Source organism: Tachyglossus aculeatus, chromosome 14 (genome assembly GCF_015852505.1).
Source record: "Tachyglossus aculeatus isolate mTacAcu1 chromosome 14, mTacAcu1.pri, whole genome shotgun sequence".
NCBI classification, from domain to species: Eukaryota; Metazoa; Chordata; class Mammalia; order Monotremata; family Tachyglossidae; genus Tachyglossus; species Tachyglossus aculeatus.
The window spans coordinates 25950981-25975208 of record NC_052079.1 but is presented as its reverse complement, the minus strand read 5'-3'; the positions used below and the strand labels follow the sequence as shown (position 1 = coordinate 25975208).

The 24228-nt window shown below is 46.5% G+C and overlaps 1 protein-coding gene across 2 annotated transcripts in view; it reads right to left on the bottom strand.

The window, feature by feature from the left end:
* The window catches only part of ZDHHC17 (zinc finger DHHC-type palmitoyltransferase 17), a 134956-nt gene that overhangs the window by 60770 nt on the left and 49958 nt on the right, over positions 1-24228 (bottom strand). For both annotated transcript variants that reach the window (XM_038756256.1, XM_038756257.1), the window contains exons 3-5: positions 16783-16905; positions 4502-4579; positions 1565-1709 (exon numbers count right to left, since the gene is read on the bottom strand). In XM_038756256.1, coding sequence (XP_038612184.1) covers positions 1565-1709; positions 4502-4579; positions 16783-16905 — 346 coding nt within the window. The remainder of the gene's footprint in view (positions 1-1564; positions 1710-4501; positions 4580-16782; positions 16906-24228) is intronic.

Below are 24228 nucleotides of genomic sequence, written 5' to 3'. Positions count from 1 at the left end.
AGGAACACTGTGTCTACAGGAGGGAAATGTGTACCCTCCCAAGCACTTAGTACAGTGCTCAAGAAACACCACCGAATGACGAATGTAACCTGAACAAAGACTGGGGATTTCTGCTAGCGGGAGACCAGAACACATTAATTAACGTGCTCCAAGCACCACCTGCTGTTCCGTTTCAACCACTTCAACCAAGAATACACATTTTTCACATTAATGAATAGCTACGGCACCGGTCTAAAACATGAACCAAAGGGGCTAAATTATCAACTGCACTCATGGGAGAGAGGGGGTGTTATCTCCTCCAATGACACGTTCATTTGCAATTTCTGAAAGCTCAATAAAATCGAATGACTTCGCATTTACCATCCTATTTAAAATTATCAGCAGAATTATTTGGGTTCAAAGCTGCTTACCACATTACACAATAGAGGTAGGATTAAAATTGGCTTCAATTGCTGAATTATATCAGGCTAAAATAGTTTAGTTTCGCATGCAAGAATACGTTTAACTTCTAGTGCCTCTGTTAATTCCTTAATTAAGCAAGTGGGGAGCATTAGCTCTTTCAGAATCCGCTAGGATATTTACTACAGTGTTCGAGCCCTTCCCCATATACCACATATCTAGTTTCCAGCAGTAATTAGCCAGGATGTGGTTAACGTTAACTAATCTAAGAAGGCTCATTACTAAAAGCTGAATGCCGGTTGATTATAAGCTCCTTGTGTCTGCCAACTCTGCTGTGCTATACTCTCCCAAGGGCTCGGTACGTTGCTCCGCACACAGCGAGCACTCAATACCACAGATTGATCAACTGCATCCTTCTTACCCACAAAACATTTTCTCCAGGTGTTTTGGATCGTGTGCCGGATTTAAGAAAAAAAAGCACATCCAGAAAAAGCCTGGGAGACGTGGGCTGCAAGAAATGATCAAGAGGGAGTCAGAGGACTTGGGTTCCGTTTCCAGTTTCGCCACTAGCAAGCTGGGTGACCTTGGGCGAGTCACGGCTTCTCTGTGATTCAGTTCCCTCATCCGTAAAATGGGCATCCAATACCTGCTCTCCTCCTACTCTGGGAGCCCTGTGTGGTACAGTGAGCCTGGCCTGATTATCTTGTATCTTCCCCACTACCTAGTAAGGAATGTGGCACACAGGAAGCGCGTAACAAATACCACAATTCTTATCTCAGAGTTATTCCCATCAAACTGATCCAGATGCTTTCTTTCCTCTGGCACCCTCCGGAACTTTAAAAGCCGCCTGGGAGAAAAATACCCTTTAGAGACACCTAATCGTTGGTCACGCTGGAAGTGGCAGGTAAGTTTCTTGGGGCTACCGTGCTTCATTGTTGTCGTGAAGTTTCTGGTAGGTGTTACCTGCCATCAAGTCTCCTAGGTGGTTTGGATGCCATTTTCATAGGGGCTGTTTTCTGAGTTTACCTTGTACATTTTCCGAGCACAAAAAGGACGATAGGGTCTAATATTTCTTGGCGGTGCACAAAATCATACCAGACACGTAAGACCGTGAGATTCCTTTGAGGTTTTTCATAAAAAAATGCATTCTTAGCTTTGATTTTACCTGTCCCTTTGCTATTAGATAAGCAACAATTGAGGTATGTCCGAACTGGGCAGCCAGGTGGATACAGCTACACCCTTCCCCATCAATTAATGATGGATCTGCACCATATTTCATCAGCTGCACAACCATGGAAAGGTGGCCCTGCCTGAAACATTAACAGAAAAAGACACACACACAGAAACTCTGAGCAGCCAGTTCATTTTCACATCAAATCTTTTCAGTTAACCTTATTACTGAAATATATACTACGTGGATTTTTAAGAAATACATGGAACCACACAAACTGGATTTTCAAAGTCTGAGCAATTATAACTTCAAGACCTCCCCTGAGAACTGTTGGATAATTTGGACTTTCTTTAATGGAAGACCTAATTCTTCTAGAGTTACGTTTAAATTAACACAGTTTCTACTGTTTTTTAACCGGACCCAAGTGAGAAATGTTTAAGTACTCTCCCAGATAATGAGAAACTGCAAGTTTTTTTTTTCCAAAAGAACGTTCAATCTGAGAAATGAAATCAGTCCCATAATGATGGCAAATAAAATCCAGGACGACTGCTTCTCACGGGACCATTTGGAATAAAAATAAAGATGTACTTCTAACACTGAAACAGAAGACAATTCTCTTATTGGAACATAAACTATGTGGATATTTGCATAAGACCGCATAGGTAAGTAGTGTGGCCAAGTGGAAAGTGCGTGGGCGTGGGAGTCGGAAGATCTGGGTTCTAATCCTATACTATTTGCTGCTGTGTGACTTTGGGCAAGTGACTTCACTTCTCTGGGCCTCAGTTACCTCATCTGTAAACTGAGCCGCACATGGGACAGGGACCGTGTCCCATGTGATTATCTACTCCAAACCTCAGTACAGTGCCTGGCACATAGTAAGTGCTTAACAAGTACCATTTAAAAAAAGAAAAGATTCCCACTTGTATAACGTCTGATAGATGAAGCTACCGAATGTGTTCCAAGTCTTAGCCGTCATCATCATCTCCCATTTGTCTCCTTTCTTTTCCAATCATAATGGGGATCCCTCCTCTTCACTTCCATCTCCTAGAGTCAAAGGGTATGCACCAAACAACCTGGCAGACCAAAGTACCCTTTCTTTTTTGGAAAAAAAAAAATAAAAACAAAACCAAAAACAGAATCCATATCTTACAGAAGCAAAAATTCCAAGAGTTGCAAACAAATTCCAGGAGGAGACAGAATGCTTTGAAGAGCCAAGCTTTAACAGCTACTTCTCCCTGGGGCGGGGAGGAGATGCTACTGCTTCACGGAGCACCTGCTTGCCAGCAACCAGGCTCACAGTGGGGAGTCACATTCTTGTGCTAAGAAGCAGAGAGAAGATACACACTGAAGGGCAAATTAGCTTTTCAAAAATCTGAACAGAATACTTGGCTGACTTTTAGGCTCTCATCGGTGACTAGGCTTCCAGAATTTCATGGACTGAGACGGTTCATTTTTATTACGGTATTTGTTAAACGCTTACTCTGTGTAAAGCACTGTTCTAAGCACTTGGGATAGATACAAGTTTAATCAGGTTGGATAAAGTCTCTGCCCCACATGGGGCTCACAGTCTAAGTAGGAGGGAAAAACAAGTACTTAATCTCCATTTTACAGTGGAGGAAACTGAGGCACACAAGTGACATGCCCAAGGTCAGAGAGCAGGCAAATAGTGGAGCTGGGATTAGAACCCAAGTCTTCTTTTTTTTAAAAAAAAAATCAATTTATGGTATTTGTTCAGCGCTTACTACGTTCCAGGCCTTCTACTAGGCCCTGGTGCAAATACAAGCTAATCAAGTTGGACAGACACAATCCACATCCCACATAGGGCTCTAAGTCTGAATTCCCGTTTTACAGATGAGGTAACTGAAGCCCAGAAAAGTGAAGTGGCACGTCCAAGGTCACACAGCAGACAAGCGGCGGAACTGGGATTAGAACCAGGCGCGCGCTCTATCCACTAGGCCATGCTGCTTCGGTGCCATGAATGACTGGAGATCATCCCACTAGGGATGACACAGGTGGGGGAAAGAAATGCCGAGAGACAAAGATGCTCCCTGCGGTCAGGAATGTTGGCCTGCCCTCTACTTTAATTATGCTCGGCACCCAGTATGCCTCCAGCCAAGAATATTGGGCAAACCGAAGTTTCAGGGCTGACAACCTGTGTTGAGGAATCGAATCCCAATGCTGAGGGATTGAATACACCATCCTCGCTGTCTTGCCCCTGTCGGTGTTCCTATGGGGGTAGAGAGGGTAAAGAGAGCAAGTATGCGGGCAGGTGCAGTGAATCACCAAGAGCTGGAGGAGGATTTTTTAATATGTGGGACCGACCCATGTGTGGACACCGTGACCGTGATACAGTGTGGACGTTGTGAAGTGAGGTGATTGCCACGGTAGCCACGGTGCTCTCCGTCACCCACGTTGGCCAGTATCTTCTCAGAATGTACGCTGGGCCTCTGTGGAATACCCTGCGTGGCTTTTCGCCCAGAAAACTTCACAAATCATGGCACAGCTGCAGGCACAACCTTCCTTTTAGAGCCAGGATTTGAACTCAGGTCTCTGGGTTCCCCCAGCTACACTCTTTCCACTGGACCAGGAGTAGAGTTAGCCAGAGGGATTTGGGTAGAGGGGAGGAGGAAGAGAGTTTATAGAACTACTTGTTTCTTCTCCTTTAATGCTTTCCAGCCTGCACTGAACCCACATTACCTTGGGAAGAGGAAAAGAATGGCAGAAAAAACACATCGATCTGGATAAATAATCCACAGTGTGGTTCATTTGTCCAGGGAAATTCCAAAGTGAACTGTATATGTCTTCTCCAGCTTTTCTTTAGAGTATCAATTTAATTCTTCCACAGAACCACAAACATTTCAGAACACTTTTTTTTTATAAAAAGGAAACACTGAAGGAAATACATAAAACATTAGAGAAGTGAGTTTCAACCTTGTGGCCCAGTGAAGTGGTGTGGAATTTAAGTCTCCTCCAAGTTGATCCACAATAGCCCCTTTTGATATGTAGTACCTAGAAAACAAACAAAAATAGTTGAAATCATACAGATGATAAAATATCAAATAAAAAATATACCTCTCAGCGCAGCATTAAACAGAAATTCCTTACCATCGCTCAGCTCCCCCTTCCTCCCCAACTTGGCTGATTTCCTACTAAAACCCAACTTGCACACTCCGCTTCTCTAACACCAACCTACTCTGTGTACCTCGATCTCGTTCGTTAATTCCACCACCGACAACTTGCCCACCTTCTCCCTTAGGTCTAGAACTCCCTGCCCTTTCATATCTGACAGCCCACCAGTCTTTCCCCCTCCAAAACCCTCCTAAATTCACATCTCCTTCAAGAGGCCTTCCCAGACTAAGCCCTTTAATTCCCCTATCTGCCCCTCTCTCTGTGTCAACTACAAACTTGGCTGTGTACCCCTTAAGCACTTTGCTTTGTGGTATTTGTTAAGCACGTACTACGAAGGGTGGATACAAGCAAATTGGATTGGACACAGTTCCTGTCCCACATGGGGCTCACAGTCTTAACCCCATTTTACAGATGAGGTAACTGAGGCCCAGAGACATTAAGCAACTTGCCCAAGTTCACACAGCAGACATTAAGCAACTTGCCCAGGTTCACACAGCAGACAAGTAGCAGTGCCAGGATTAGAACCAATGAACTTCTGACTCCCAAGCCTGTACCTGTCCCCTATGCCACACTCTTTTTCTTCTATTTCCCCCATCCCTAATTTAATTTGATATCGATCTACCCTGTAGACTGCAAACTCATTGTGGGCAGGGACCGCATCTCCCAACTCGGTTGTATCGTGTACCCTTCCAAGCATTTAGGACAGCGCTCTGTGCATCCACATGGTAGGCGCTCAGTAAATAACACTGATTGATCCATGGCCCCACAGTTATCCTTGGTGAAACATGGAGCCATTATTCATTCATTCATTCAATCGTATTGAGCGCTTACTGTGTGCAGAGCACTGTACTAAGTGCTTGGTAAGTACAAGTTGGCAACATACAGAGACGGTCCCTACCCAACAGCGGGCTTACAGTCTAGAAGGGGGAGACAGACAACAAAACAAAACATAGTAACAAAATAAAATAAATAGAATAGTAAATATGTACAATAGAATCGTAAATACGTACAATATCTACCTCACTGTAGATAACACCACCATCCTCCTCCCAAGCCCATAACCTTGACATTATCCTCAATTCATCTCTCTCATTCACCCCACATACTTAATCTTTCTCCAAATTCTGTCAATTCTACCTTCACATTGCTAAAATCCACCCTTTATTCTCCATCTGAAAGGTTACTATTTTAATCCAAGTATTTACCCCACCTTGATTACGGCATAAGGCTCTTTGTTCATCTCCCTACCTCCTCTCTCTCTCTCCACTTCTCAGCAATAAGTTCCATTCATAAATATTGCTCAAGTAGGAAACTTGTCTTTGAGCTCCATCAAGTATTGAGGTCTGAATCCACTGGGACTAGTTATTAAAGAAAAATTTCAGTTTGTCCCTGGAGGCAACCTGAGTGTAGCGTCTTGCTCAAAAATGAGCAGATGCACATTTAATCCCGCTACAGATATTTAGTGAATGACCAGAGATTGACCATCTGGCCAGAATCAGGCCACTGGGGTATTCCCGACCTCCCACAATAGATGTCTCCAGCTCTTACATACTCATAACCCCCTTTTTTAGTGTCTGTCTTACACACAGCTTGAATTGTAAACTTCCTGAGGGCAGGGATTGGGTCTAAATTGTACTCTCCCAAGTGCTTGGTGCAGTACTTAGCCTACAGAAGCAGCTCAGTGGGTACTACTGATTGGCATCTACCTAAGGTCCCTCCAGACCCTAAGCTTGTTGTGGGCAGGGAACATCTCTGCCAATTCTGTTGAATTGTATTCTCCCAAGCGCTCAGTACACTAAGAGAAGCACTTAGTACACTTAGAGAAGCAGCATGGCTTAGTGGGGAGAGCACAGGCTTGGGAGTCAGGGGTTGTGGGTTCCCTGCTCTGCCACTTGCTAGCTGTGCAACTTTGGGCAAGTCACTTCACGTCTCTGTGCTTCAGTTACCTCATGTGTAAAATGGGGATTAAGACTGTGAGGCCCACGTGGGACAACCTGATTACCTTGTATCTACCCCACTGCTTAGGGCAGTGCTTGGCACATAGCAAGCGCTAACAAAAAACAATTTTTTTTTCTTATGGCATCTACAGGGGCTGGTTTCTTTCTACCTTTACCTGCTCTGGCGATAGCTGTTCTGAGATCCTTCTTCTCACTCACCCGTTCTGGCAACCCGTTTACTCCAATGACTTTGGCCACCACTTCTATGTGAGTTGGCACACAAATCGCACACAGTAAGCACTCAAAAAATATGACAATGAATGAAATCTCTCTCTCCAGCCCTGAGAGCCCTGTGTTGTACCTTCCTCTGCAACCTTGCCTTTCCCCAGGTCACTTCTACAGCAATACCCTGCCAGCACTTCAACATCAGAAGATTTAAAACTGAACTCTTAATGGTCCCTCCCAGACATTCTGAGTCTCAGAAGGAAAGTAGCATGAAAAGAGCACAAACCTAGGAGTTAAGGAACCTAAGCTCTAATCCAGGCTCTGCCACTTGCCTGCTTTGTGACCTAGGACAAGTCACAACTTCTCTGAGCCTCAGTTTCCTCATGTGGAAAACAGGGATTGAATACCTGTTCTGCCTCCCAATTAAGACTGTGAGCCCCACATTGGGAGGGGCGGTCTCTGATTCGACCGTATTGTACTTGGCATATAGCATGCAAAACAGCACAACTATCATCACCATCATCATTATTATCGGTAAGCTCTAACTTTGCAATTCCCCATTATTTCTCACTCAATTTTTCAATCTCACCACTGTGACAAATGTCACAAAAATCCTGCTTTTTTTTCCCTCCACATTCCTTACATCTGTCCCTTCCTCTCTAGCCCAACAGCCACCACCTTAGTCCGGAAGCTCCTCACATCATGGTTAGACTGCGAAGTCAGCCTCCTCACTGGTCCTCCTGTCCCCAGCCTAGACTTCACCTTAAACAGCTCCCAGTATCTTTCAAAAACCTTGTTTTGCTCCTCCAAAACCTCCAAGTTCCCCCATTCCTCTCTGCCTCCAGCAGAAACACCTGATCACTAGTTTTAAGAGACTCCATCAGCTCTCTAACTTATCACCATCCCTCTTCTCCCATCCCACTCCAGCTTGCCCTCTGCACTTCTCATGAGAACCGGTCCTTTTCTCACCTCTCATTCTGCCAATCTCTTTCGCAAATCCTCCCGGCAGCTTGGAGCTCCTCCTTCAAATCCATCAGACCACAGCTCTCCCCCAACTTCAATTCCTTTTTTCTGAAGAGCCCACCTCCTCCAGGGTGATTAAACTCCACCTTTCCCAGTCACACCCTCCCAAATGTCATCCTTCACTCTTTCATTTACACACTTTGGCTCTTAGGCACATTCTCAATACATTAACATATTTATTCCCCTCTTTATCCTTCCATATTTACCATAAAAAATTGTAATGTTTTGTGACTGGCTTGTGCCCATCTTCCCGTGATACAATAGGGAGAGGGCGTATCTTTTACTCAGTTGTACTCTCCAAAGCACTTAGCAGATGCTCCATAAACACTACTGATTGATTGCTGACCTTCCTGGAGTGTCCACCTCCATTGGGAGCACAGCAAAAACACACATATTAGCCCTGGCAGAAGCAAATAAAGAAGTCCCAGCTACTGCCAGCACTGCCACTGAGGCCCAGGGGCCATGACTTCATGTCAAGTCCACATAGGCACTGCACAACAACATGAAGCCAGGGAGATGGTCACATCAATGGCGTTGTACATACACAGATGTATAAGCTCCATGGAGGCAATAAGTTCAGTTACTAGTGGTATTTGATAAGCACTTATTATGTGCTAAGCACTGGGAAAGATACAGGATAATCAGGGCAGAGAGTCCCTGTCCCCCACGGGGCTCACAGTCTAAGTCAGAAGCAGGAGGATCCAACCCCCATTTTACAGATGAGAAAACCGAGGCACAGACAAGTGAATTGTCCAAGGTCACCCAGCAGGCAAGTGGTGGAGTCTGAATCAGAACCCAGGTCCTCTGACTCCCAGGCCGTGGGCTTCCCACTAGGCCTCACTTTTATGCAAAGATATTCTATGTAGCTAAAGGAGTTAACACTCCTCTTTTTTTTAGGGTTTTTTTTTTGTTTACATTTCAGGGCGGCTATATTGCCCACTGGAAGGAGTCTGGGTCTGGAAGTTAGACCTGGGTTCTAATCTCAGTTCTCAATTTTACCACTGGCTGAGGAGTGACCTCGGAAAAATCAATTAAACTTTCTGAGACCCATTTTTCTCATCTGCAAAATGGGGATAAGACACCTGTTTCTGCCACCTCCTAGGTTGGGAACCTTCAGATGTGATTATCTCATGAACGCACCCTGGTGCTAAGGACAATGCTCCGAATCCAGCAAACACTAAAAACCACATTTAATTCATAATATTTGATTTAATGCACTAAAAGCTTATTCAACTCTCCTTTAAATCCTATGAATAGAAATGATTGAGGAACATCTTATTAGGTCTTAAGTTTCCACCAGGTTTAAAGAATGAACCTCATCCTGCCAGAGCTTATCCTCAGATAGTTACTTGGCCACTTTGGAGAAAACATTAATTTTCAAATCACTAATATGGTCCCATAGCATAGGGATCTTTAGAAACCCAATCTCTGCAGCCTGAACTATCTATCCCTTGACCCCTAGGTAGATTTTTCTCTCCAACAGGCGCCACTCTCTTTTCTCAGGTCTCCCTCACATCAAGTTCTCCCTCACACCAAACCCCACTTACGGCAATAACAAAAATAAGTCTTTTTTTTTTCCACCTACTCGAGCTGTTGTGTTACCAAAATTACCAAAGCCCCCGAGACACTCTTCAGAGGTCTTAGAGCCCTGCTTGAAAAAAACTCCACCCAGCTATCTGAAAGATGAATATTTTTCCCCAACTGCCTAATTTTCTACCAAGGAACTTTAGGTACTCCAATAATCAGGCTCAACAGGATGCTTTAAACGTGTAATGTTCACCATCTCTTATCAGTGCGGTTATTTTCAGTTTCGTAATGCATCATGCAGCTATTAGCACTGCTATGGTTTAAATTCAAAATTCAGACAAATGAACAAGTGGTGGCCTTGTGCTTCTATCTGAACTTTCCACTGTGTCATGACAATAATGATAATAGTAATGTCACTTACTAAGGGGATCGGGGGAAGGCAGTTCTCGCCAGGCCCTTTCTCCTGTTCCATCGAATTTCTCACAGAGAGGAAAACCTAGGCCCTAAACCAGGAGAGGCTCTCCTCCCATAGCCTCCCCCATCTTCATCACTCCCCTGTCCATCCTCAGCATCTACCACACGGGACAACCTGATTACCTTGTATCTACCCCAGTGCTTAGAACAGTGCTTGGCACATAGTAAGCGCTTAAATGCCATCATTATTATCTAGTTACATAAACATATCTTTATTTGAATCTTCATTTACATGTCCAATGATTCATGCTATTTCACCCTGATATACTCAAAATGTTCTCCACTCACACCCCTTGTAACATGTTTTTGCCTCTTCCTTTAGAGTGCAAGCTTCTCGAGGGCAGGGAACATGGGGTCCAGTTTCTAGTTTCAGGCAGAAACTCCTCACCCTGGGCTTCAAGGCTGTCCATCACCTCGCCCCCTCCTACCTCACCGCCCTTCTTTCCTTCTACAACCCAGCCCGCACCCTCCGCTCCTCTGCCGCTAATCTCCTCACCGTGCCTTGTTCTCACTTGTCCCGCCGTCAACCCCCCGCCCTCGTCATCCCCCTGGCCTGGAATGCCCTCCCTCCCAATATCCACCAAGCTAGCTCTCTTCCTCCCTTCAAGGCCCTACTGAGAGCTCACCTCCTCCAGGAGGCCTTCCCAGACTGAGCCCCCTCCTTCCTCTCCGCCTCCTCCCCCTCTTCATCCCCCCACCTTACCTCCTTCCCTTCCCCACAGCACCTGTATATATGTATATATGTTTGTACGTATTTATTACTCTATTTTACTTGCACATATCTATTCTATTTATTTTATTTTGTTAATATGTTTGGTTTTGTTCTCTGTCTCCCCCTTCTAGACTGTGAGCCCACTGTTGGGTAGGGACCATCTCTATATGTTGCCAACTTGCACTTCCCAAGCACTTAGTACAGTGCTCTGCACACAGTAAGCGCTCAATAAATACAACTGATTGATTGTTGTACTCTCTTATGCAGTCCATTCAGCAAGACTGAGCGCCCCACGTGGGACAGCCTGATTACCTCGTATCTGTCCCAGCGCTGAGAACAGTGCTTGGCACAGAGTAAGCGCTTAACAAATACCATCATTATTATTATTATTATTATTACTCTGTGCTTAGCGTATGCCCGGTATACGTTGTTGAAGGATAGAAGATGTTACCTGTGGGGTACTCCCTAAACCATAAAATTTGGACTGTCCTCAAAAAGCCACAGGCCACAGTTGGGGGGACAATCCTGGGGATTTAATCACAGCCATGGCATTTATTAGGTGCTTACTGTGTGCTAAGCCCCGGGGATTATCAGTGGGGTGCTGGGCTCCAAGGCAGGTGCCGCATTGGCAAAGGGGAGAATCCCACCCGGAACATGGGCAGCCCTTTTAGGCCCCCACCCAGATCTCAATTCATCTGTCGGGTAGCTGGAGCTTCCATTTTACAGATAGGGAAACTGGGGCACAGAGAGGGTAAGTGACCTGCCTGCGGTCAACCAGCAGGCCAGCATCAGAGCTGGGACTAGAACCCAGGTCTGTCACAAGTCCCTGGCCAGATCCAAACCCATGAAAGATGTATGAAGCCGGATTCCAGGGTGGGGTGCCGGCTGGAACAGGGATGGATGTCGTGTTTCGTGCAGCCTTGCCGTCCGGCCGTTCACACCCGATTCCGAGTTGGTGGCTGTGCTGAATTGGGCTCTGTCATTTTCTGCTTCAAAGCGGCACCTGAGCAGACCCACAGTTCTGATGGAGGGAAGGGGGAAGATCGTACTCGGGAAAACCCTCCCCTAAACCCTGGGCCCAATCCCTCTTCTCCTCCCTACCCCTTATTCCTAAATCGCTGGCACCCATTTCCCTCACTCCCTCACTCCCCCACTAAACAATAAGCTCATTGTGGGCAAGGGAATGTGTCTGTTTACTGTTGTATTGCTCTCTCCCAACCACTTGGTATAGTGCTCTGTACATAGAAAGTGCTCAATAAATATGACTAAATCCATACTCTGAGCTAAGCGCTAGAGCTGATAAATGACAATTAGATTAGACTTGAAATGTACAGTCTGAGAACTAGGAATAGAATTCCCAGCACTATCCCAAAACAGTCGTGATGGAATAAGAAGCATTCCTTACTCAGATTAAGCTGATAAGAAAATTGTATTGTGTGCCTGTGACTGTCCAAGCTAGGCTGGCCTGACACGAAGGCCCTAGAGCTTCTAGAAAAGAAAAAACTGCTTACTCTTCAGGGGAAAACTTGCTTTGCAGATGTCAACCCCTGACCCGGTGACATCAGCTGCAGTACAGGGGAAGATCTGGGAAAGGGGAGGTGGGGAAAAAACTCCGGAGCCATGAGACACCAGAGTTCCTTTTCAGTACCCACAGGGACCGGGCTTTAGAGCTGGTGTTGCCTGAGAAGGCTGAACTACCAAGGCAGGATCGAGAGGTAGCTGACAAAGAATGTCTAGTTGGGCGTTCCAGAGGGTGGCAAACTTGTGATGGGTCAGTGGCAAATGCCAGGTCAAGGAGAGGAGTTTATTCCTGGACCCAGTTTAATATTCAGTTGCAAGAATACTGCTGCTGTTGAAAATCCTTAAGCAGATCTGGTTATCTATTGACAATCAAAGAGTAGTAATAACAATTATGGTATTTGTTAAGCGCTTACTAAGTGCCACAGCTGTCCCACGTGGGGCTCACAGTCTTAATCTTAATCCCCATTTTATAGATGAGGTAACTGAGGCCCAGAGAAGTGAAGAGACTGGCCCAAGGTCACAGCAGACAAGTGGCGGAGTACACTCGCGTGCTCTGGCTGTGTCTGTGGGACCTGCTTCTTGGGAGACTTGGCATCACGGGGAAGCGAAGGGACCACTGGTGGACATCAGGCTTCGCTCCAAACTTCAGCAGTCAACCGTTAGGGCGTGGGACCGGCTAGCTGAACCCCAGATGCTTCCCTTGCCTTCTGGGATTCCATATCTATAAGTCACGGGACGGTGACAGCAAACAACTGGGGCAATTTTGAGGTGAACTAGCATACAGCCCAAGAGAGGCCTTGCCCCAGCCGACAAAGCTGAGAGCATGAGGTCCTTCGAGCTCTAACAGCATGTCCAGCCTTAGAAGTGACTGAAAATACCACAGTGCCATCTTCGTTGTCTCAAGCCTAAGGAATCCATTCTGCAGCAGCAGGTCTGCAGTGATAACTGCTAATCTGGGCACCCCCAAGATTACGATCCACCCCCAAGAGGTCTCCCGTGGGACTTTGGAATTCCCCTCCGGGAATGATGGACAGGTATCCCCCAGAGAGTCTGGGGAAGCCTCCTTCCTCAGCTCTAGATGGGAACAGCCATTGAGCCCCTGGAGCCCCTCAGAAGGAATCTTCCTCTCCCCAGAAACCACCCCCAGGCTTCTTTCAGACTTTCCTGGACCCGCCTCCTTACCCGTTCCTAGAAAGGTCTAAGGTCTATAACAGGAGCTGCTGACTTGAGGATTTCCACTCTGAAGGTAACCACCCTCCACCCAACGAACAAGGATTGATTTATACCGTGCTTTTGAGAAGGAAAGTCTGAAACAGTAATCGAGGAGGGAGAGGATTAAAGTGGTAGCGGTTTGGATGGAGAGGAAAGGGCTGCCATCGCCCTTCTTCCCAGGTCAGCATTACGGTGAGAACAACCTCATATTGCAGAATGACTGACGACACATTATAAATCAGTCATTTGGGGGAAGAATTCCCTCTGGAGGTCTCCATCTGAGGCCTGTCTGGTTTCTGGGCTTTCCTCTTAATTTTCTCCTCCTTCAACAGATTGCTTTGATCCGGTCTCTCTTCCCCCCCCCACTTCTCTTGCCAGTTTGGGCACGTGATTTGCAGCCGGGAGTTTGGTGGACTTTTCGCCTGTGGCTCCATTACATTTGATCACACGCTTCCATCCCTAAAACGTCACGCGTGAATAAAATGCTAACCTGTTAATTCCCGAGACGCACAGTGACTGCTTAGACGTGGCAGTTAAAGTTACCAACATCTAAGGAAGGAGGCTGGGGAAGGTAGGGCTAGGCTGTCACATCTCAGCAACGGGGAGGGGATTAGGCTGCACTCGGGCCTATGATGGGATTCTTGGTGCCAAAGACCCATCCCACACACATTTTTGACTGGAATTTTCTTCAAAGAGCAGATATGGCGATCCAAATGTACGCTGCAGAGAATTTCTGATTCTCCTCTTACAAAAGCCCTTGTCAGGTGTGGCAGAGGGAGGGCTACACTGGGTTGCTCCTTTTAACACCAGAACTCTGAGGCCTTCTGGCCCTGAGGGAAACTGCCTAAGCCTTTACCACCTTCCAGGAACCCCTTCTCCAGCGTGGTAGAAGGAGGAGGAAATCAATAATTATAGTATTTGTTAAGCGCTACTATGTGCCAAGCACTGTCCTAAGCACTAAGCCTGTGCTCTTGCCACTAGGCCATGCTGCTTTTATGGCAGCAGGAGGCTGGGCTGCTCTTTTAACTCCAGAGATCGGAGCAAACTGCCCTAGAGCGACAGCGACACTGCGCCGCCCTCACCCGCTCTCTGCTCCCAGTAGCCCTTTCTTCCACATGGCAGGGGACGACACAGTGGCAAGCAACGAGATGCTTGACCTACTGGAAAGAGCATGGGGTCGGGAGTCAGAGAAGCTGGGCCCTAATACTAGCTCTACCATTTGTCTTCTGTGTAACCTTGGCAACTCACTTCACTTCTCCGTGCCTGTTTCCTCATTTGTAAAATGGGGATGATTATTATTTTTAGTAAAAATAATAATTGTGGTATTTCTTAAGCGCTTACTATGTTCCAGGCTTTGTAGTAAGTACTATGGTAGATATAAGGTAATTGCGGTGGACCTAACCCACAGTGGGCTCACAGATGAGGTAACTGAGGCCCAGAGAAGTGAAATGACTTGCCCAAGGTTACACAGCAGACAAGTGGTGGAGCAGGATTAGAACCCAGGTCCTGGTGATTCCCAGGCCAGTGCTCTACTCACTTGGCCTACTGCTTCCCAATACATGTTCTCCCTCCTACGTAGACTGTGAGCCCTGTGTGGGACAGGGGACTGTGTCCAATCTGATTATCTTGTATCTTCCCCAACACTCAGTACAGCGTTTGACATGTAATAAGCACTTAATAAATACCACAAGTATTATTATTGGCTATGCCTTTCCAACTTTTAAAATGCTGGAAAGCCTGTGTGCGCAGCTACAGCAGTTTACAGAGAAGCAGCGTGGGTCAGTGGAAAGAGCCCGGGCTTGCGAGTCAGAGGTCATGGGTTCTAATCCGGCTCCGCCACTTGCCAGCTGTGTGACTTTGGGCAAGTCACTTAACTTCTCTGGGCCTCAGTTCCCTCACCTGTAAAATGGGGATGAAGACTGTGAGCCCCACGTGGGACAACCTGATCACCCTGTATCCCCCCCAGCGCTTAGAACAGGGCTTCGCATATAGTAAGTGCTTAACAAATACCATCATTATTATTATTTATTATTATTATTATTTACAGATATACAGAAGAGGACACTCTGGGCCTGAGACCCCACTGAGCTCCTACAGAATGTGCGCAGGGGCTAGTTCCCATGTGGGTTGGGGTCTCACCAGCCTCCTCCTTCTTCAGCATGCAGAACCTCAGAGAGGTTGCTGAAGGTTTGTAACCAAAGACTATTTATCTAGATCAATGGAGAGCTTTAGGACACCAACCTCCAAGACCTAATTATTTTACTGGCCTTGACATTGTGGTCTTGGACCGTTGATTCTGCTGCCTGTTGTTTTTGGCGATACAGTCTTACTGTTGTTTTCACCTGCTTACCCCCACCTAGATTCTGAGTCCCACGAGGGTCAGAAACTCCACCTCACCTGTTCTATTTGTGTCTATTGCAGAGTTTAGCACAGTGCTTGGCATATAGCAAGTGCTCTATAAATACTCTACTGCTCATCAGTAGACCATCAGACGGCCACCAAATCACCCTACCTGAAAATGAGTTTAGTATCTGTCTTCCCTGCTAGACTGTAAACCTCTTTCCGGGCAGATCATGTCTACTAACTTTTTTGGACTCTCCCGAGAACTTAACACAGTGCTCCGCACAGAGTAAACCCTTGGGAAATACAACTGATCGATGACATATTTCAATTGGCTTAAGCATCCAGGCTTTTTTCTATCCAGAGAAATTAAAACAATGAGAGTAATTAACCTCCAGGGAACAAAAGCAAAGGTTACCCCTATTAGTCAAAAGGTATTTCTTTAGAGCCCATAGCTACATAACCCAATTTGTGGGTTAATCTGGGACCACGCAGGGCAGTTGCAAAAGGCGGCAGAATTACCTGGAATATTACATGAAGAGACTAAAAGTTCAATCAATTCACCATTCATACTTACTAAGCGTTTACTGTGTGCAGAGCACTCTACTAAGTGCTTGGGAAAGTACAATATAACAATAAACAGACACATTCCCTGACCACAACGAGCTTACAGTGTTAATGGTACATGTAAAGCTAAAAGAGCTGATGGGATGCAACCGGCTTTTGGAGTTGGAACTCTTTAATTGTGTCCCTGAAGACCTATAACTGTTTGCCACTTGCATGCAGTGGTTGGCTGCCAAAGTATATGGGAAAAAAATCTAAAATTGGATTACAGATGCTACTGTAACTTCATATCTGAACTCATTTTTCATTTCAAGCTGGCAACCAGGCGGAACTGAAAATCAAAGGCCAGTGTCTTAGGGGAGGAAGGCAACATAATCCAACTGAAATATCACAATTTAAGGCACAAAATCTTGATGAAGTAAATAAATATTAAAATTCGGAGGTTCTATGCACGCTATATGGTGTTTCTCTTTCCATTAGACATCGATGACCATAGAAAGAATAGTTATCAAAATATGAAGGTATTCTCCAAAAAAGGAAATACATACTTGACTAGGTCTATCCGGTTATTAATAGCCGCCCAGTGGAGAAGTGTAACATTTTCTTTATCTGGTTGTCGTACATCATAACCTGCCTCCACCAACTCTCTACAGCGTTCATATATTCCATATCTAAAAGAAAATAGAAAAATCAATTAGGCACGTACTATTAAAACACTTTACATACATAAAATGCCTAATAATTAGTATTACGACTACTACTACAGCATTTCTTAAAGAAACAACAACAAAGGCATAGTTTAGCAAACTGTTAAAATTCCAAGTGTCATAAAAATATTCAAATGGTAAAAATGCAAAGCACTAGACAGCATTCAAATACTTCCACAAGTTGATTAATCCCCCCCAGTGCAATGTCCTACACCTCTATCTTCAGAAACTTCTCTAGGGCTCACCAATAAAAATCTTTTTTTCTCTTCTCACTCAACATTTCAAAAGGATGAGTTGTCACACTATCACTTCTGCTGGCACGTTTAATGTGTGTGCAATTATGCATTGCTCTCCTAATAGATAACTGGCTAGCTACCAGAATTCCTTGTGGAGCGGTCACTCCCATGGCCTTCAGAGGCTCTTGGCTTAAGGTCCCAGTGGTAGCTGACTATATTAGGCATATGGCAAAATACAGAATGAAAATGTGACATGTTCCCTGCCCAATAGGAGCCTAAAGTCTAGGAAAGTGTTCCTCCTCGCTTGCTAATGTAGGGCCTCGGCGCCTAGTTATCTATTTCTACCCTGAAGTGAGGTCCTGATGGACACCCAAATTGCTCTCATTCCCACCTTTCTATTTTGAAGAACTACTCTATGCATTCTTCTTTTGGACACACGCTCTCCAACCTAGCAGAAACGCATCAGGGGATTTCTTATATGGATCTTTGGACCCTTTTCTTTAGCTTAGTACTTTTAGGGTACTAAAAGTACTTCTCTGCTGTTAGAATTCATGCTGAGCCTCTGCACTGCTTATCCTACTGGAGACCTCCTCCTTGTCCTGAGCTTCTGTACAGGGGGGCACCAGGACGGGAAGGAATGAAGAGTGAGGGCTGAGGTGACTGTCCCAGGAGCGCAGTGGTTTGTCTGTAGCCATCGAGGTGTTGAAACAACTAAATAGAAATAAACAAATAACTAAAGGGAGCATACAAGTGGCAGCTGAGGTCATATCCTCTTCTGTAAGCATGTCGGAGTCTCAATCCCCACTTTATAGATGAGGCAACTGAGGTACAGAGTAGTGAGGTGACTTGCCCAAGGTCACACAGCAAACAAGTGGCAGAGACAGGATTAGAACTCATGACCTTCTGACTCCCAGGCTGCTACACATGCTGCTTCTTGACTGATTGATTGATTAGTTTCCAATGTACGTGCCCTAGTTCTGGAAGTAGTCATCCCAGAAATAGACCAGCCACAATAAGGCGAAGTGAAGGAGGGGAAGTGTAGAAGACAGAGGACTCAAATATGAACCGTTCTGCCCAGGATCTCAAAACGACTTGCTTCATCTCTGATGAACAGGAGAAGGCCGAAAACATTGTTATCATTATTATTAGTATTATTATGGTGTTTGCTAAGTGCTTATTATGTGTCAAGCACTGCTCTAAGAGCTGAGGTAAAATATAAGTTCATCAGGTCAGACAAAGTCTCTGTCCCACATGAGGCTCACAGTTTAAGCAGAAGGGAGAAAACACATTTTATAGTTGAGGAAACTGAGGCACCGAGAAGGCCCAAGGTCACATAGCAAGCAATTGGCAGAGCCAGAATTAGAATCCACATCCGGTGAGTCCCAGGCCCATGCTCTTTCCACTAGGACATGCTGATTCTCACGCACGGACAAGAAAATTGTCAGTCAATGGTATTTACTGGCCACTACCTCTGTGCAAAACACTATAACTAAGCACTTGGGAAATCACAAAACAGCAGAGTTTGTAGACATAATCCCTCCCCATAAGGGGTTTACAGTCTATGGGAGGAGACAGACATTAAAACCAATTACAGATAAGGAGAGTAATAGAATACAAGGATATGAACATAAATACTGTAGGGCTGGGGAGAATGCCAAAATGCTTGAGGGGTACCCAGCCAAGTGCATAGGTGATGCAGAGGAGAGGGCGGGAAGGGGAAGTAAGGGTTTAAGGGTTTAAGAGGGCTTTGAAGGTGGGGGAAGCAGTGGTCTGTCAGATAGGAAGGGGAGGAAGTTCCAGGCCAAAGGGAAGATGTGGGCTAGGGGGTGGTGGCGGGACAGACAAGATGGAGGTAGAGAGAGAAGGGTGGTATTAAAGGAGACGAGCATGAAGGCTGGTCGCAGTAGCAAATCAGTGAATTAAGACAGGTGGGGGCCAGGGAGCTGACTGAGAGCCTTAAAGTCAATGGGAAGGAATCTCTGTTCGACGCAGACATGGATAGGCAACCCCTGGAGGCTCTTGAGGAGTGGGTGATATGGAGTGATTGATTTCTCAGAAAAATGATCCTGGAGAGGGGAGACACGGGAGAGGGGGAGGTCAGCGGGTTAGCTGGTTCAGGACTCGAGGCAGGATACGATGTGCGCTCGGATCAGAGTGGTAGCAGTTTGGATGGAGACGAAAGGATGGACTCTGGAGATGTCATGAAACCAACGGGATATAGTGACAGATTGAATGTGTGGGTTGAGATGAGCTAGGAAATGAGGCTAATGCCAAGGTTATGGGCTTGTGAGACAGGAAGGATAGCTGTGTGGGCTACAGCGCTGGGAAAGTCACTCCTCTGCCTCCCACCCTCTAATTATGTGTGTGCTTCAGGGTTCAGGTCGGGCCTCTGCCTCTTTTCCAGTTCACCTAATCCCTTGGGGAGCTCATCTGCTCTCACAACCTCAACTACCATCTCTGTTTCCCTTACCCCGACCTCCCGCTCTGCAATCTCACATCTCCTCCTGCCTCCAGGACATTTCTGGCTTGGATGGTCTATCAACACCTCAAGCTCAACAAGTCCAAAACTGAGCTCTCCTTCCCATCGAATCCTTTCCTCCACCTAAATTTCCTATTGGTATCACCACCGTAGTCAGTCACCAAATCCTCTCGGTTCTGCCTTTGCATCGCCGGAATCCACCCCTTCCTTTCCATCCAAATTGCCACGGTGTTGGTCCGGGAGCTTGTCATATCCCAACTTGACTGCTGATTCAGCCTCCTCACATACCTGACTACAGATTCTCCCCTCTTCAGTCCATACTTCCCTCTGCTACCTGGATCATCTTTCTGAAATATTTTGCACACATCTGCCTACTCCTCAATGACTGTCCGTTCATTCCTCACCACACCAAGCAGAAATTCCTGACTACTGGTTGTAAAGCACTCAATCAGCATTCTCCCTCCTACCTACCCTTGCTCCTCTCCCACTACACCCAAACTCAACCACTTCATTCCTTTCAAGCCAACTTACCCTACCTCATTCTCATTTCTCCATCAACCTCCGAACTCATATCCAACCCTTCTGTTTGGAACTTTCTCCTCCAAATCTGGCACAACACCAGTCTCTCTGTCCTCAATGCCCTCCTGAAATCACCCCTCCTCCGGGAGGTCTTCCCTGATATATCTCTGATCTCCACCCCCTATTTCCCACCCTACTGCCACTTGAGCAGCATGCATGGTGTAGTGGATAGAACATGAGCCCGGGAGTCAGAAGGTCATGGGATTCAATCCCGGCTTCACTACGGGTCTGCTGTATGACCTTGGACAAGTCTCTTAACTTCTCTGTGCCTCAGTTACCTCATCCGTAAAAAATGGGCATTAACAGTGTGAGCCCAATGTGGGACAGGATCTGGATCCTACCTGATTAATTTGTACCTACCTCAGCTCTTTGAACAGTGCTTGGCATAGAATAATCACTTAACAAGTACCATAATTATTATTATTATTATTGAGCACTTCCACATCACCTGAGTACTTGTATGCTCACCCCTCCTCCCCCAAGGAACTTATGTATATATCTTACCTTTACTAAACACATAATAGCCACTCCACCCTCAGCAATCAATCAAGGGTATTTATTAAGCACTCTCTGTGTGCAGAGCACTATACTAACTGCTTGGAAGACTGCAGTACAATAGAATTGGTAGAAATATTTCCTCTCCCAAGGAGTTTACAATATACAGCACTTATATCCATATTCTAACACCCTGACAGTTCTCCTATATATCATTTATCTTAATGTCTGCCTCTTCCTCTAGACCCTAAGCTCCTTAGAGCCACGGATCCTGTCAACCAACTCATACTGTACTCTCCCAAGAAGCGCTTAGTACAGTACTCTGTAATTACCATTGATAAACTCAATTACTTCCCCTTTTCTGTAATTTAGTGTCCATTTCCCCTCACTAGGTTGTGAACTCCTTAATGAAAGGGGTTATGGCTATTACCTCTATTGTACTCTCCCAAGTGCTTAGTATGGTGCTTTTTCTCAGAATAAGTACTCAATAAGTACTTTTGACTGATCGGTCAATCCCTCTACTGCTTCTGACACCGTGAACCACTCCTTCCTCCTCTAAACTGTTGTGCTGTTGGGCAGCCACCTGCTTCTCCTCCTACCTCTCTGGCTGGTTCTTCTTGGTTTGGCTCACTGGCTCCTCCTCTTCCTTCCTATTGTGGACGACCCCCGACAAGTCCCTCCACCTCCTCCCCCCTACACCTCCTCCAAGAGGCCTTCCCCCTTTACCCAGCTCACTTTCCCTTCTACATCATCTATGCACTTGGCTCTGTGACCTTTGGGCATTTGATATTCGCCTCACCCTCATCCCAACATTACTTATGCATATATTTTAAAATTATATTTTACACATTATTTATTTCTAGAAATGGGTGTCTCTAGACTGAAAGCTCTTTGTGGGCAGAGAACGTGGCTGCTAATTCTGTTGTGTTGTGCTCTTCCATGCACATAGTAAGCACTCAATAAATACCACTGACTGAAATCCCCCTGCTCCTTATCTGGGTCCTCTATTCTTCTCGTTTTACATTCTCTATTAGGGAGCTCATTCTCTCTCACAGTTTCACAACCATATTATAATAATGATGGTATTTGTTAAGCGCTTAATATATGCCAAACACTTTTGCAAGCCTGTTGTTGGGTAGGGACCGTCTCTATATGTTGCCGACTTGTACTTCCCAAGCGCACAGTACAGTGCTCTGCACACAGTAAGCGCTCAATACGATTGAATGAATGAAAGTTCAAAGCGCTGGACACTGTTCTAAGCACATTATGCAAATAATTCCCAAATGTCTAATAATGGTGGTATCTGTTATGGCTAAGTGCCAGGAACTGTACTAAGCGTTGGGGTAAATACAAGCTAATCAGTTTGGACACAGTCCGTCCCACATACGGCACACTGTTAATCCCCATTTCAAAGAGGAGATAAATGTGGCGGAGAAGGTTAAGTGACTTGCCCAAGGTCAGCCCCGCACCCACGCACACATGCACGCCCACGCAGGGGGTGTCGGGACCCCCTTGCCCTCCCCGTGAGTTCTCGCGAGGATTGGGGCCTCCCCTCATGCCAACGGACGGTGCGAGCCAGGACTAGTGCCCCTCACCCCCCAGGTGCCCCTCACCCCCTGCCTTTGGCACTCGGGGCAGCCCCCCGAGGGAGGGGGGTGAGGACAATAATAATAATAATGATGGCCTACTAAGTGCCAGGATAATAATAATAATAATAATGATGGCATTTATTAAGCGCTTACTATGTGCAAAGCACTGTTCTAAGCGCTGGGGAGGTTACAAGGTGATCAGGTTGTCCCACGTGGGGCTCACAGTCTTCATCCCCATTTTACAGATGAGGTAACTGAGGCACAGAGAAGTGAAGTGACTTGCCCAAAGTCACACAGCTGACAATTGGCGGAGCCAGGGCTTGAACCCATGACCTCTGACTCCAAAGCCCGGGCTCTCTTCCACTGAGCCACGCTGCTTGATGGTGCCTGCCCTCCCCCCAAGCAGCCCTCTTGAGATCTCGGCGTACGAGCCACAGTGGGATGGGGTCTGCCAGGGCTGACCCCTAACCCCAGTTCTGCCCCACCCCCCGACACATCATCATCATAATAATGGCATTTATTAAGCGCTTATTATGAGCCAAGCACTGTTCTAAGCACTGGGGAGGTTACAAGGTGTTCAGGTTGTCCCATGGGGGACTCCCAGTCTCCACCCCCATTTTATAGTTGAGGTAACTGAGGCCCAGAGAAGTGAAGTGACTGGCCCAAAGTCACACAGCTGACAATTGGCAGAGCCGAGATCTGAACCCATTTGTCCATCTCCCCCTTCTAGACTGTGAGCCCGCTGTTGGGTAGGGACTGTCTCTATATGCTGCCAACTTGTACTTCCCAAGCGCTTAGTACAGTGCTCTGCACACAGTAAGCCCTCAATAAATATGATTGAATGAATGAATGAACACAGCAGGCAACAGGTAGATCCAGGATTAGAACCTAGGTCCTTTGCCTCCCAGGCCCAGGCTCTTTCCACTAGGCCATGCTGATTCCTTAAAACTCAGCATGTCCAAGACTGAACTCCTTGTCTTCCCTCCCAAACCCTGCCCTCTCCCTGACTTTCCCATCTCTGTTGACGGCACTACCATCCTTCCCATCTCACAAGCCCACAACCTCGGTGTCCTCCTCGACTCCGCTCTCTCGTTCACCCCTCACATCCAAGCCGTCACCAAAACCTGCCGGTCTCAGCTCCGCAACATTGCCAAGATCCGCCCTTTCCTCTCCATCCACACCGCTACCCTGCTCGTTCAAGCTCTCATCCTATCCTGTCTGGACTACTGCACCAGCCTCCTCTCCGATCTCCCATCCTCCTGTCTCTCCCCACTTCAATCCATACTTCACGCTGCTGCCCGCATTGTCTTTGTCCAGAAACGCTCTGGGCATGTTACTCCCCTCCTCAAAAATCTCCAGTGGCCACCAATCAACCTATGCATCAGGCAGAAACTCCTCACCCTGGGCTTCAAGGCTCTCCATCACCTCGCCCCCTCCTACTTCACCTCCCATCTCTCCTTCTCCAGCCCAGCCCGCACCCTCCGCTCCTCTGCCGCTAACCTCCTCACCGTGCCTCGTTCTCGCCTATCCCGCCATCGGCCCCCGGCCCACGTCATCCCCCTGGCCTGGAATGCCCTCTCTCCCAACAGCCACCAAGCTAGCTCTCTTCCTCCCTTCAAGGCCCTACTGAGAGCTCACCTCCTTCAGAAGGCCTTCCCAGACTGAGCCCCCTCCTTCCTCTCCCCCTCCTCCTCCTCTCCATCCCCCCTGCCTTACCTCCTTCCCCTCCCCACAGCACCTGTATATAGGTATGTACGTATTTATCACTCTATTTTATTTGTACATATTTATTCTATTTTATTTTGTTAATATGTTTTGTTTTGTTCTCTGTCTCCCCCTTCTAGACTGTGAGCCCACTGTTGGGTAGGGACCGTCTTTATATGTTGCCAACTTGTACTTCCCAAGCACT